The 13,337-nt window shown below is 38.8% G+C and overlaps 1 protein-coding gene and 1 pseudogene across 2 annotated transcripts in view; one reads left to right on the forward strand and one right to left on the reverse strand.

Annotated features, from left to right (window-relative positions):
* The window catches only part of FCHO2 (FCH and mu domain containing endocytic adaptor 2), a 131,209-nt gene that overhangs the window by 57,618 nt on the left and 60,254 nt on the right, over nt 1–13,337 (forward strand). For both annotated transcript variants that reach the window (XM_032145494.2, XM_058434227.1), the window contains one exon: nt 706–802. In XM_032145494.2, coding sequence (XP_032001385.1) covers nt 706–802 — 97 coding nt within the window. The remainder of the gene's footprint in view (nt 1–705; nt 803–13,337) is intronic.
* On the reverse strand, nt 3,943–5,775 carry LOC116462769 (calcineurin B homologous protein 1-like; annotated as a pseudogene).

Below are 13,337 nucleotides of genomic sequence, written 5' to 3' on the forward strand. Positions count from 1 at the left end.
TTTTTAAATGTTAAAAAATATTTTAAATTTTTTAAATGTTAAAAAATATTTTAAATTTTTTAAATGTTAAAAAATATTTTAAATTTTTTAAATGTTAAAAAATATTTTAAATTTTTTAAATGTTAAAAAATATTTTAAATTTTTTAAATGTTAAAAAATATTTTAAATTTTTTAAATGTTAAAAAATATTTTAAATTTTTTAAATGTTAAAAAATATTTTAAATTTTTTAAATGTTAAAAAATTTTTGGGTGTGGTGGTGCGTGCCTATAGTCCCAGCTACTTGGGAGGCTGAGGTGGGAGGATCACTTGAGCCCAGGAGGTTGAGGCTGCAGTGAGCCGTAGCACCCAGCCGTCTGGGTGACAGAGTCAGACTCTGTGTGCTTTTTTTTTAAGCCAAAAGTATTTTTATTGTCTATGTAAGTCTTATCATAAGAATGATGTCTCTAGAATGCTCAAAGATGGGAACAGAAAACTGCTTTGATTTCCAAGGGCGTGAGGCTATGTGTTAAGGGGTTAATGTAAGTCATGGTTTGTCCCCACAGATCCAGTAACACTGGAAGTTAGGTAAATTAAAGTCCTCAAAGGGCCTTGGGTCAAAAATACATATTTTGATATAATTAATTTTAATTGTCTTGTGTAAGTTTTATCTGAAATACACTAAGAATGTGGAAAAAGAAAAAGTTATCTTTATTTCATTTTAATAGGTCCATGAAGAATTTATAAATAACATGGCTAATACTACAGTTGAAAGTTTGATACAAAAATTTGCTGAGTCAAAAGGCACTGGGAAGGAAAGACCTGGTAAGATGATAAACTCTGCAAGGAAACATTTTAAAATTGCCCATATAGTAACTAACATATTTGCCTTGAAGTTCATGTGGGTAAGGGGTAATTTTAACTTTATATCACATATCTGAAGTTAAAAATATTTCCAAACTGTGAAATGGAGCCAACCCAAAAAATGGAGCATACCTAAAAATCTGTATAAAATCTCAGATATTATTATTTTTATGTCTGACGATACATTAAGATTTTTGTTTTGGCTTTTAGTGGTTAGTACAATAATTTAGTATTATTTAAAGTGGTTATTATAACATTTTACTAAGTCTATCACAGTTTTAGATTTTTCAAAATAGAGTTACCTACAGAAGGCTATTTTAATAAAAGAAAGATTGGGAGAGAATATTGAATGCTCAGAACATTGAGACCAACGTAGAACCTTTCTTAAAATTTAATAACTTCTTTCTTTTCTCATTTATATATACATTTAACAAATATATTTATTGAGTTCTAACAATATACCAGACCCCATTCTAGAAATTTGGGGATACACCAGTGAACAAATGGATATAGGAATCCTGGCTCCTATTTTTATGAAAAGATGATTACAGAAGTTCAAATTCTACTTTTAATTGGCATGTTATGATGTATCAAATGTAATAAGTAGCCCATTCCCTTCCCTGCTCAGCATACTTACAGTCCTCCAGATTTCTTTAATCTATTTATTAGTTACTATATCATGTTCTTGCAAGATACATGTTTCACTCCATAGGTAAAAATAATTCAGTGCATTAAAGAAGTTAAAATATGATATGGCATTCCAGAAAATGGGTAAGTGATCTGTGAAGTTTGGGAACCATATTTCCTCAGTGCAGTTCATAGACCTAAGGCTTGAAACCTAAATCATCTTTAATTTCTTCTTCCCAAATTTCATTAATTTTTTAATCTTACTGATCCAGTTGTATTAGTATTTTTCCCTTCAGACTTTCTTTTCATGTTTTCTCTAGCTGCCTAATTAATTTGCAGATTTCGTACTGGTACAGCAGACGTTTCTTCTCCAATCTATTTTACATGTTATAGCACACTCATCTTTTGCCTATACAGTTATGAACTTATAATTGTACCACTTACAAATCTTTAAATTTTCACTATTGATAGAATGAAAGTGGGATTCTGGACTTGGTTTCACAGCCTTTAAGGATCTCGAGCTGACCAGACTTTAGTCTTAACTTTCTTTTTTTTTTTTTTTTGTTTCAACCACAAGTACTTATTGATATATTTTAATGAAACAATAAGGCACAACCGTGGATTAAAACAGTTTGCTATACAGCCAAAAGAGGGGAAAGCTATAACCTTAGGAACTTTAAATATGCAAATCAAGGAGCCTCTGAAGTACCTCTCTAATAGATCAGTGTCAGACATTCTTCCGTTTTCACTTGATCACAAAGTCTGACTGATACTTCATGAAGAATTTCTCGTTCATTTGTATTTGAGCCATCCAGCCCAGCTACTTCCCTGTTTTCCACTCTTTTCCATCACTTTGCAGTGGTTTTTTTTTTAGCAGTCCCCTTCCTAAATAATTATATACACATCTTCAATAGTTTTGCAAAGCAAGGAAACAGGCACGCAAGCAATGAATCAGAGAAAGTCAGCCAAGGGCAGATGTTTGGATAAATAGACTCATAGAGACATACATTAGGATGGCAATAGCTTGATTCACTGAAGTCTAAACTAAGCTGACTTTGGCAGAAAAGTTGCTGTGCCTTGTTCAAAGACCTGTAATGCCACCTTAGGTTGTGCTACTAGTGTGAGACCTCATTTTTAAGGGATTAGCAGTGGTCTATACAAGGAGCTAGGAAGCTAATGTAACCAGGCAGCTAATGATACAATAGTGAATGCTTTGGACATGTATTAGGAGCTGACTATGGCTTCCATCATTAACATTTGCCAAGTGTAAAATTCATGAAGAATTTTGTGACTGAGCATGGTGGTTCACACCTGTAATCCCAGCACTTTGGGACGCTGAGGCAGGAGGATCACCTGAGGTCAGGAGTTCAAGACCAACCTGGCCAACATGGTGAAACCCTCTCTCTACTAAAAATACAAACATTAGCCAGGCGTGGTGGTGCACATCTGTAATCCCAGCTACTTGGGAGGCTGAGGCGGGAGAATTGCTTGAACCTGGAGGCGGAGGTTGCAGTGAGCGAAGATTGCATCACTGCACTCCAGCCTGGGTGACAGAGTGAGACTCTGTCTCAAAAAAAAAAAAAAAAAAAAAAACAACAAAAAAAATTTGTGCAAAACTTAAAGACACTGAGGAAACAATCTTTAAATGTTTTGGACTGGGATAAGTTAACACTAATCTTTCTACTTGGAAATGTGAAGTGAAAAACATTCCAGTGCAGGTAACACTAAGGCATAAACCATGCTGCAAAGGTGTGAATGTGTGAGGCTTTATAGGGTGCCCAGCTGCCTTGATAAAAAGCCATGAGAAAGTCCCCAGGCATATTGTCAGAGCAGCCATTCTGTTGGTAACGGTGTCCCCAAACTAAGCAAACCCGTAGGCATATTGCTATTTTTTGAACAGTCAACAATGCACTAACAAGAGGAGCCATGTAGGTACAAAGTTGAGAATCAGAGGCCAGAGGTAGAGTGATGTGGGCAAGCAACCCAGAAGACTTGACTCCACACCTCTCACCAAGGCCACCTTTCAAGATGGATATCTCCACCCAGCCGCCCTTTGATGACAGAGTAGAATGCAGAGGATGGTCTCATACTTCTCAGAGAAGTGTTGGTTACCAAAAAGCTCCTGGAGAGGCAACATCCCAGAGGCCCATTATTACCTTAATAATGAAGGTAAATAAAAACTGCCAGACCCCTGAACTATCCTGCCAAGTCAGGAATACGTAGGGCATAGCTGTGCCAAGTAGAACAGATTAGATTTTGAGGCTTACTGAAAAGCAGAAAGACTGCCAGACTAAGCGAACAGTATGTTGGATGACACAGAAGTAGGAAGCAAAGGACATATGAAAAGGATGAAGAAGCATGGTGGCAGACTTGCTAGAGGGAAGGCAGTAGGGCTACAGTCTACATCTGGTGAAAGAGCTTTGCTGGCTTGTTCTTGGCATGATTCCCTCTCACTTTCTCAGACTGTATGGATATGTGGCATTCAGCAGCAGAATGGGGAAGAAGATACTTATAAATGAAGAACTAGTGAATGGATACTGAATAGAAATAGACTGGGTGTACCATTCTGTAATGCCCTGTTTATACATCAAAGGCAGGTTTGTGTTGACAGAACATATTTGGGGTGGTCATGCAACAGCAGTAGTACTTTGGAAGAAGGGGAATGATGGAGTGGAGGTGGGATTGGTGGAAGGAGGACTTTCAAGTTCCAGTTATTAAATACTAGACCGCAAGCAACAGTTTGGTCTCTGTCCTTTAGTGAAGAAATTGGATGCTCATTTTCTGTTCTACATCCAGCTTTTCTCCAAAACCTTAACAAATTCTGTGAAAGATACGGCATTGTCCCCATCCTCATCAGCCTCTTCAATGGTCCTGTCTGCGATGCTGCCCAGCTGCTCATCTGAGGTATTTACTCTGACCATCAAGCGTAGCACCTGTATCAGCTCATCACGGGAGAGCTTATCGTCTTTATCGAAATCATATAGTTGAAAAGCAAACTGCAGTTTGTTGCTTCAGCTGTTGAGTGGTTTGGGTCCATTCACATCTTTGCTCTTTTCATTATCCTCAATGGGGCGGAAATGAGCCAAAGTTCGCATGAATCCACGGAAGTTTACCCGGTCCTCTCCCTCCGGAAAGAAGGCATTGATGATTCGGTCCCCCAGTGGGTTGATGACAAGTTCTGGAATCCTCAGGAAATCTTCATGGCTGAGAGTGCCATCTCTCCTTTGTCCAGGCTGGTGAACCGGCTGTAGAGCAAGTGATTTGACTGTGGTAAAAGCTGATCTTCTTGATCTCCTCGAGCTCTTCATCCCACAGTAACATGGAGGGCTGAGAACCCATCACCACTGGGGAGCTCCTACGGGTGCAGCGGTGCCAGAAGCGATGGCGACAGGAGGGAAGGAGGGAAGGGGAGAAGGGATAGGGGTCAAGAAGGGAGAGGGCAGTCTTAACTTTCTTTTACTCCTATTCAAGTACCTTCACTGAGGCCAACCTGAACTGCTTGCTGTTTCCCATACATGCTTCCTTTTTTCCTTTAGTACTTTAGTTGTCCTTAATCCGTACTCTAGAAAATGCTGTATTCCACTACTTTCCTACACCACATCTTTACATTTATGTGTTGAATGAATGAACTCTTTAAAGAGCCCGGTTATTATCTTTAATAATATCTTTCTCCATCAAAAGTGCCAGAGAACTTATATATTTCTTTCTTGCCTTGTTGCTGTCTACCATTAAATCTTAATAGTTTGTACTTGTGAAAAAGTTCTGTATTTGATTCATCTATTTTCTCTATTTGTAAGCAGTATATATTTTTGTTAAATGAATGAACAAATGGGCATTTAATGGCAAGATTAGGGTGTTAACAAGGTTGGAATGGAGTGGCTATTAGAAAATTTTTTAAGCGAATGCTAAATAATTATGGTTAATGTTTAGTGAGCTCTTACTCTGTGCCATGTACCATGCCAGCCACTTTGTAGGCACACTTTGATTTTCAGCAACTTTTTGAAGTATGTACTATTATTCTTACTTTACAGATGAAGGAAATGTTCAGAGGTAATGTTGAGAGATTTGCCTAAGCTAGTACATGGCAGAACTGGGATTCAGTTCTGGGATTTTTGATCCTGGATCAAAAATCAAGTCACATGCTTTGGAAAAATTAGAATAGAACTAAGTGTAGATATGTTGACATAAATTTTAATTTTGAGAATGCTTTTAAACCAGGGGGATTTGACCTTAAATGTGAACCTAAACTGATGAATGATAACCTTTTTTCCCTGGGTCACAAATGATCCAGAGTATATTTAAGCAAAAAGAAAGAATACAGAGAATAAGCTTGAAGTGGATCAGTGTTTTTCTTAAAGTATTACACTAGAGAATAATTGGAACATTAAAATGTGTTCTGAATCAAGCCAATTTTATTTTGATTGGCCATTTTTTGTGTGATTTTTTTTTTCTCTTCCCTGATGTAACTTTTCCCACTCTGCTTTGGCTTCCTGGGCTCTTTTTACTGCTTTTTGCTTTTATATGCCAGTGTCATTTCCTAAGACACTGCTCAGCCAAAGGCTGACAAGTATGTGGCATGTGCTGCCTTATTCATGGCAGATACCGTTGCTAGATCATTGCATTCTTCCCCAGAGGAGACCTTAGTCTCTCACATCTCAGTGCTGTAGGCAGTCACTGCCAATATTGAGTGTTGGTACTCATGTTGAAACCTGTCATCTCCAGCTTAGTTCAATAGAGACTTTTTGTTTGCGAATGTCAGAAAGCCATATAAACAAGCTTAAGCAAAAATTCCATGCATTGGCTATTTTAACCTGGAAGGCTGGAATAGATTCAAGGTCCAAATGGATTTCATCAGGACTTTGGTCACTCTTTTCTCTCATTTTTGCTTGTCTTTACTTGGCTTCAGTTTATTAAGCTCCTACTGCAGACTTTTTCCTCATAGCTGGCAAGGAAGACATCAACAGTCCAAGCCTATATCCATTCTGTTTAGAACCCTAGTAGAACTTTTTTGTTTTTTTTTGTAGTGTCAGCATATTTCAGGAAAGGTTCTGCTTTTGTCACATGCTTATCTTTGAATAAATCTCTGTGTTTAGGCTAGTAGGATATTATAATTGGTCCGCATAGGTCACATGCCCAGATCGTGGAGGAGCAGAATTTGTATTCTGAAAGGGATAATGGAAATGTCCTTTGAAGAGACAAAAATTACTACTGTAGTACATTGTAGAATCACAGTACAAAGATACCAAACCCCAAAATATAACGTTTTAGAACTACAGTAGGCTGTATATGTATTTCAGGTGTAGGATTTAATCATGTTATTAATGTTTAAATAATTAGAAATAACAGTTTAAGAGGCAGGAATTTATAATTAGATAAAACTAGAAGATAAAAGTTATATAATTCGGTTTATCTAATAATCATGGAGTTTTATTGCATAAGGGGGCCTTAAAAGTAATGTAGTCCAAGTCTGGGCATAGTGGCTCACGCCTGTAATCCCAGCACTTTGGGAGGCTGAGGCAGGTGTATCACCTGAGGTCAGGAGTTCAAGACCAGCCTGACCAACATAGTGAAACTCCATCTCTACTAAATATAAAAATTAGCTGGAAGTGGTGGTGTGTACCTGTAATCCCGGCTACTTGGGAGGCTGGGGCAGGAGAATTGCTTGAACCCGGGAGGCAGAGGTTGCAGTGAGCTGGGATTGCGCCATTGCACTCCAGTCTGGGCAACAAGAGCGAAACTCCATCTCAAAAAAAAAAAAAAAAAGTAATGTAGTCCAAACACATCTATTTAACACACAGAAATATGTTGGAACTTATCAAATATATGCCACTAATTTCCTTTAATATAGACTTGCAGGTGAATTAAAGTTTTGTCAGTTCTTAGAAATGTTGCTAACTCAACATATGGGGATTGCTGAACCCTTATTCATCATAATATCCTACTTGTCACCCTACTCATTCATTCTCTATGAAGAACTCAACAAATATACAGTTATTATAAATTCCTTTCTGTTGGTTAGGTAATAACTGTATATTAGGAATTACCTTTAAGCTCACTGCTTGATTCCTTTTGAATTCTGGACATTTAGATCATGTTTCTTTTTTCTTTTCTTTTCTTTTTTTTTTTTTTTTTTTTTCGAGACATGATCTTGCTCTGTCACCTAGGCTATAATGCAGTGATGCAATCATAGCTCACTGTAGCTTCAACCTCCCAGGCTCAAGCGATCCTCCCATCTGAGCTTCCCGAGTAGCTGGGACCACAGGCATATGCCAGTACACCCCACTAATTTTTAAAAATTTTTAGTGGAGACAGAATCTTACTATGTTGTTCAGGCTGGTCTTGAACTCCTGGACTGAAGCAATCCTTCTGTCTCAGCTTCCTGAAGTGCTGGGATTGCAGGTGTGAGCCACTGTGCCTGGCTCATGTTTATTTTCTTGTCTGTGGTGTAGTGCAGTGGTTTGTGACCTGCTCTTTACTAGCAGTGAGACTTTTATTTTTTTTTTATTTTTTATTTTTTTGGGAGTTGGAGTCTTGCTCCGTTGCCCAGGCTGGAGTGCAGTGGCACGATCTCGGCTCACTGAACCTCCGTCTCCTGGGTTCAAGCTATTCTCCTGCCTCAGCCTCCCGAGTAGCTGGGACTGCAGGTGCCCACCACCACACCTGGCTAATTTTTGTATTTTTAGTAGAGACGGGGTTTCACCATATTGGCCAGGCTGGTCTCGAAATCCTGACCTCATGATCCGCCCACCTCGGCCTCCCAAAGTGCTGGTATTACAGGTGTGAGCCACCGCACCCGGCCTAGCAGTGAGACTTTTAAACCTCAGTGCCCTCATCTGTAAAGTGGGGATAATAATAGTAACTGCCTCATGGGGTTGTTGTGAGATTTACGTGAGATAATCTAACATTTATTAATAAATATTGTCTTCAAAAATGATACATTTCTCATAAGTAGCCACTAATGTAGTTTCATTATAAATTTAATTTTACTGGCCTTAAGATATACAAAGTCATGTAGAAAATACTTACAGCTAGATGGTAGGAGGTAATAGGGAAGCCAAGAACAGTGATGACATGGGCTTTCGTAGAGTCACTAAACCCAGAATTAGGCGGCTGTTTCAGGACCCCAAAAAGAGTCATAGAACTAGGACTTTTAAACAGTCCTAGAACAAACTAACTGGTGTGGGGTGGAGTGGAAGGGATAAATATTATTTCCCTGGTTGAGTTGCTATGGGTGACTGATTGCAGCTCTTTCATATGTTTTTGTTTGTTTGTTTTTTCTTTTTTGAGACAGAGTTTCACACTTGTTGCCCAGGCTGGAGTGCAATGGCGCAATCTCAGCTTACTGCAGTCTCTGCCTCCCGGGTTCAAGTGATTCTCCTGCCTCAGCCTCCCGAGTAGCTGGGATTGATGGGGCCCACCACCACACCCAGCTAATTTTTTTTTTTTTTTTTTTTTTTTTGAGACCGATTTTCGCTCTTGTTGCGCAGGCTGGAGTGCGGTGGTGTGATCTTGGCTCACTGCAACCTCCGCCTCCCAGGTTCAAGCAATTCTCCTGCCTCATCCTCCCTAATAGCTGGGATTACAGGCACCCACCACCATGCCTGGCTAATTTTTGTATTTTTAGTAGAGATGGGATTTCACCATGTTGGCCAGGCTAATCTCAAACTCCTGACCTCAGGTAATCCGTCCACCTTGGCCTCCCAAAGTGCTGTGATTATAGGCGTGAGCCACTGTGCCTGGCCTCTTTCATATGTTTTTGGTCAGTTTATGGGCACCTGAACAAATGAGTCTAGTGACTCACTGCAATAACAAAACTGTGCTTCCTAGAAAAATAACAGACAAAATTTTGCATGTGATTGTGTGGAATTTATGGACTTAAAGGATTTTGTTTTGTAAAGTATATTCTAACCTTCAATCGTTTTATACTATTGATTTCTGTTAACATTTTATTTCTCCTCTTTGTAAGGACCCCCTCTGGTGGATGAGTTCCACCCTAAACTAGCTTTAGTTCTGTGGGATAGAGATCTTTAAAAGAAAACAAAAGATCCAATTCTTTTAAAAATTTGTATACATAGCTGGACATGGTGGCTCACGCCTGTAATCCCAGCACTTTCGGAGGCTGAGGCGACTGAACTCTAACTACTCCATTGAGAACGCCTGCGGAAAAAGGCAAGGATCGAGGTAGAGAGACCACTGCATGACTGTTGCAATAATCCAGGGTAATTTAAGAAGAAAAGAGGCCGAGTGCAGTGGCTCACACCTGTAATCCCAGGACTTTGGGAGGCCAAGGTGGGTGGATCACCTGGAACACCTGAGGTCAGGAGTTCTAGACCAGCCTGGCCAATGTGGTGAAACCCTGTCTCTACTAAAAATACAAAAGTTAGCTGGGTGTGGTGGTGGGCGCCTGTAATCCCAGCTACTTGGGAGGCTGAGGCAGGAGAATTGCTTGAACCTGGGAGGCGGAGGTTGCAGTGAGCCGAGATTGCATCATTGCGCTCCATCCTGGATGACAAGAGCAAGATTCTGTCTCAAAAAAAAAAAAAACTTGTATACATAAGTTAACTTATTTCTCTGATGCTGCAAAATGACACCAATTTTATTTTTAGTCAGTTATCTGTTGAAAGATACAACCTGTCAGTTTATATTTTCAGTTCTTTTATGTAAGTCAAACTGAGAGCATTACAAATTTTTTTCTTACTCATTACGATAATGTTATATTACTTATTATATGTACTGACACTTCTTGTCGTTTCCTTTTTGTTTGTTTTGCTTTTTTTGAGACAGAGTCTCATTCTGTTGCCCAGTCTGGAGTGCAGTGGCATGATCTCAGGCTCACTGCAACCTCCACCTCCCAGGTTCAAGCAGTTCTCATGCCTCAGCCTCCCAAGCAGCTGGGCTTACAGGCGTGCATCACCGTGCCTGGCTAATTTTTGTATTTTTAGTAGAGACATAGTTTCACCATGTTGGCTAGGATGGTCTTGAACTCTTGGCCTGAAGCAGTCCGCCTGCCTCAGCCTCCCAAAGTGCTGGGATTACAGGCGTGAACCAGTGCACCTGGCCTGTCATTGTTTTTTTTTTTTTTTTTTTTTTTTTTTTTGTAGTAATGGCTGGTTCCTCTGGAATTTGAGTCACTGTAAGAGGATGCTTTGAATATTAAGGCACCTGTGGTCTGAAAGGATCATGAATAAACAGGTGTTTTCTAATTTTGGATATCTTTTTATATTCCATTGACATTGCCCTTGTAACCCAACCACTCTCAGGTAATTCAGTTGCTAAAACAGAGTAAAATCTGTATTTTCAATGTTTTCTATTTTACAGTCATTTTGGTAATTTTACTTTATGCTATTTATAATTCATAAAAGTTCAGGTTTCCATGTATATATATATACGTATAGTGACTATTTTCTCCCAGTCTGTGGCTTGTTCTTTTTTTTTTTGTTTCCGGTGTTTTTGAAGAGCAAAAGTTAATTTTGATGAAGTGCAATTTACCAAATTTTGGTTTTTTATGTGTTATGCTTTTGTGTCAAATACAAGAAATCTTTGTCTAATCCAAGGTCACAAAGATTTTTAAAAATTTTTCTGTTTCCTTTAGTTGAAGTTTTGTAGTTTAGAAGGACACAGGTGATAACCTGAAAAGAGTTCCCAATGGCCAAAGCTGGAATTACTTGAGCAAGTAATAAGTAATGAATATATTAGATCATAACACAAAGAATAAAATAAACAGCCATTAATCCATACAGATAAAAATAAATGTTTGAATAAAGAATTTAAAATTTATTTCAAAATTTTGTATACATGTTAATACAAAATGTGACCAAAAGATTTGGACACTTCCTAAAAATACATATATCTATGAATGTCAAGTAAGCACATGAAAAGATATCCCATTAGTAATTAGGGAAATACAGATTAAAAGCACAATAAAAATAGCAGTAGACACTTATTAGAGTGATAAAAATTTGAAAGGCTGACTATACCAGCCAGGCATGCTGGCTCACACCTGTAATCCCAGCACTTTGGGAGGCCAAGATGTGTGGATTCCTTGAGCCCAGGAATTCGAGACCAGCCTGGGCAACATGATGAAACTCCATTATCTACAAAAATAATACAAAAATTAGGCATGGTGTTGTGCACCTGTAGTCTTAGCTCCTTGGGAGGCTGAACAGGGAGTATGGCTTGAGCCCAGGAGGCAGAGAGGTTGCTGTGAGCTGAGATTGTACCACAGCACTCCAGCCTGGGTGACAGGGCGAGACGCCATCTGGGAAAAAGAAAAAAAGACTGAGTATACCAAATGCTATCAAGGATGTGGAAGAACTGAAACTCACAAAGACTGCTGGTGAAAATATAAAATGGTGCAACCACTCTGGAAAATACCTTGGCAGCTTCTTAGAAATGTAAGCATACATTTACCATATGATCCAGTTGTTCTACCCCTAGGCATTTACCCAAGAGAAAAGGAAATATATGTGCAAAGACTTGCATATGAATGTTCATGGCAGTTTTATTTGTAGTAGCTCCAAACTGTAAACAACCCAAATGTCCATTAACAGATGAATGGATAAACAAATTGTAGTATATCCATGCAGTGAAGTACTACTCAACAATAACAATTAATAAACTACTGATACATGCAATTACATGGATGAATCTCAAAGTAATTTTGCTGAGTGAAAGAAGCCAGACCAAAATAAGAATACATATTACATGTATTCTTTTTTTTTTTTTTTTTTTTTTTTTTTTTTGAGAGAGTCTCGCTCTGTCACCCAGGCTGGAGTGCAGTGGCACGATCTTGGCTCACTGCAACTTCCACCTCCCAGGTTCAAGTGATTCTCCTGCTTCAGCCTCCCAAGCAGCTGGGACTACGGGCCCGCACCACTACGCCCAGTTAGTTTTTGTATTTCTAGTGGAGATGGGGTTTCACCTTATTGGCCAGGCTGGTCTTGAACTCCTGACCTCGTGATCCACCCGCCTCGGCCTTCCAAAGTGCTAGGATTACAGGTGGAGCCACTGTGCCCAGCCCATATTATATGATTCTATTTATATAACTTTCTAGAAAATGTACACTAATTTATAGTGACAGAAAGCAGATCAGTGATTGCCTTGGGAAGGGTGGAATGGGTTACAAAGGAGCATGAGGTGATAATTATATATGTTATTGTGGTAGTAAACTCACAAATGTTACACGTGTCAAAATTCATTAAACTGTACAATTTAAGTAGATGTAGTTTATCATGTGTTAATTATACCTCAGCAAATCTGTTTAAAAAGCAGTTGGGAAGAATCATTTTAAGGGTTTTGGCGTGAGTAACTGAAAGGATATAGTTGCAACTAACATGGAGAATGCTTATAGACATAAGTACTATAATTGAAAGTAGAAACAAGGGTTTTATCAGGATCATGGAAGATGAAAACATGACTCAACCTTATGAGTGTGGGGACACTGTCAAAATGTGGATGTAAGAGGAGATTATATTTCAGTACTAAGATTCTGTGTTTGGAGAACTAGATAAAATCTTGGAATGTTTCACAGTGACTGAAATCTGTGGTTAAAAACCTATTTGTTTGATTTAAGACTATAGTTTATAAATTTTCCTCAGTTTTCAAGCCTTGGGTGCTGTATTCCTCCATTCTAGTGTTGCTATAAAGAAATACCTGAGGCTAGGTCATTTATAAAGAAAAGATACTTAACTTGGCGCATGGTTCTGCAGGCTTTATAGGAAGCATGGTGCTGGCATCTGCTTCTGGCGAGACCTTAGGAAACTTAAAATCATAGTGGAAGGCAACAGAGAGCCAGCATGTCACATGACAATAGTAGGAACATGAGAGAGACGGGGGAGGTCCCAGACACTCTTAAACAACCAGATCTTGT

The sequence above is a fragment of the Hylobates moloch genome, unplaced genomic scaffold, assembly GCF_009828535.3.
Source record: "Hylobates moloch isolate HMO894 unplaced genomic scaffold, HMol_V3 SCAFFOLD_23, whole genome shotgun sequence".
In the NCBI taxonomy this organism is placed as follows: domain Eukaryota; kingdom Metazoa; phylum Chordata; class Mammalia; order Primates; family Hylobatidae; genus Hylobates; species Hylobates moloch.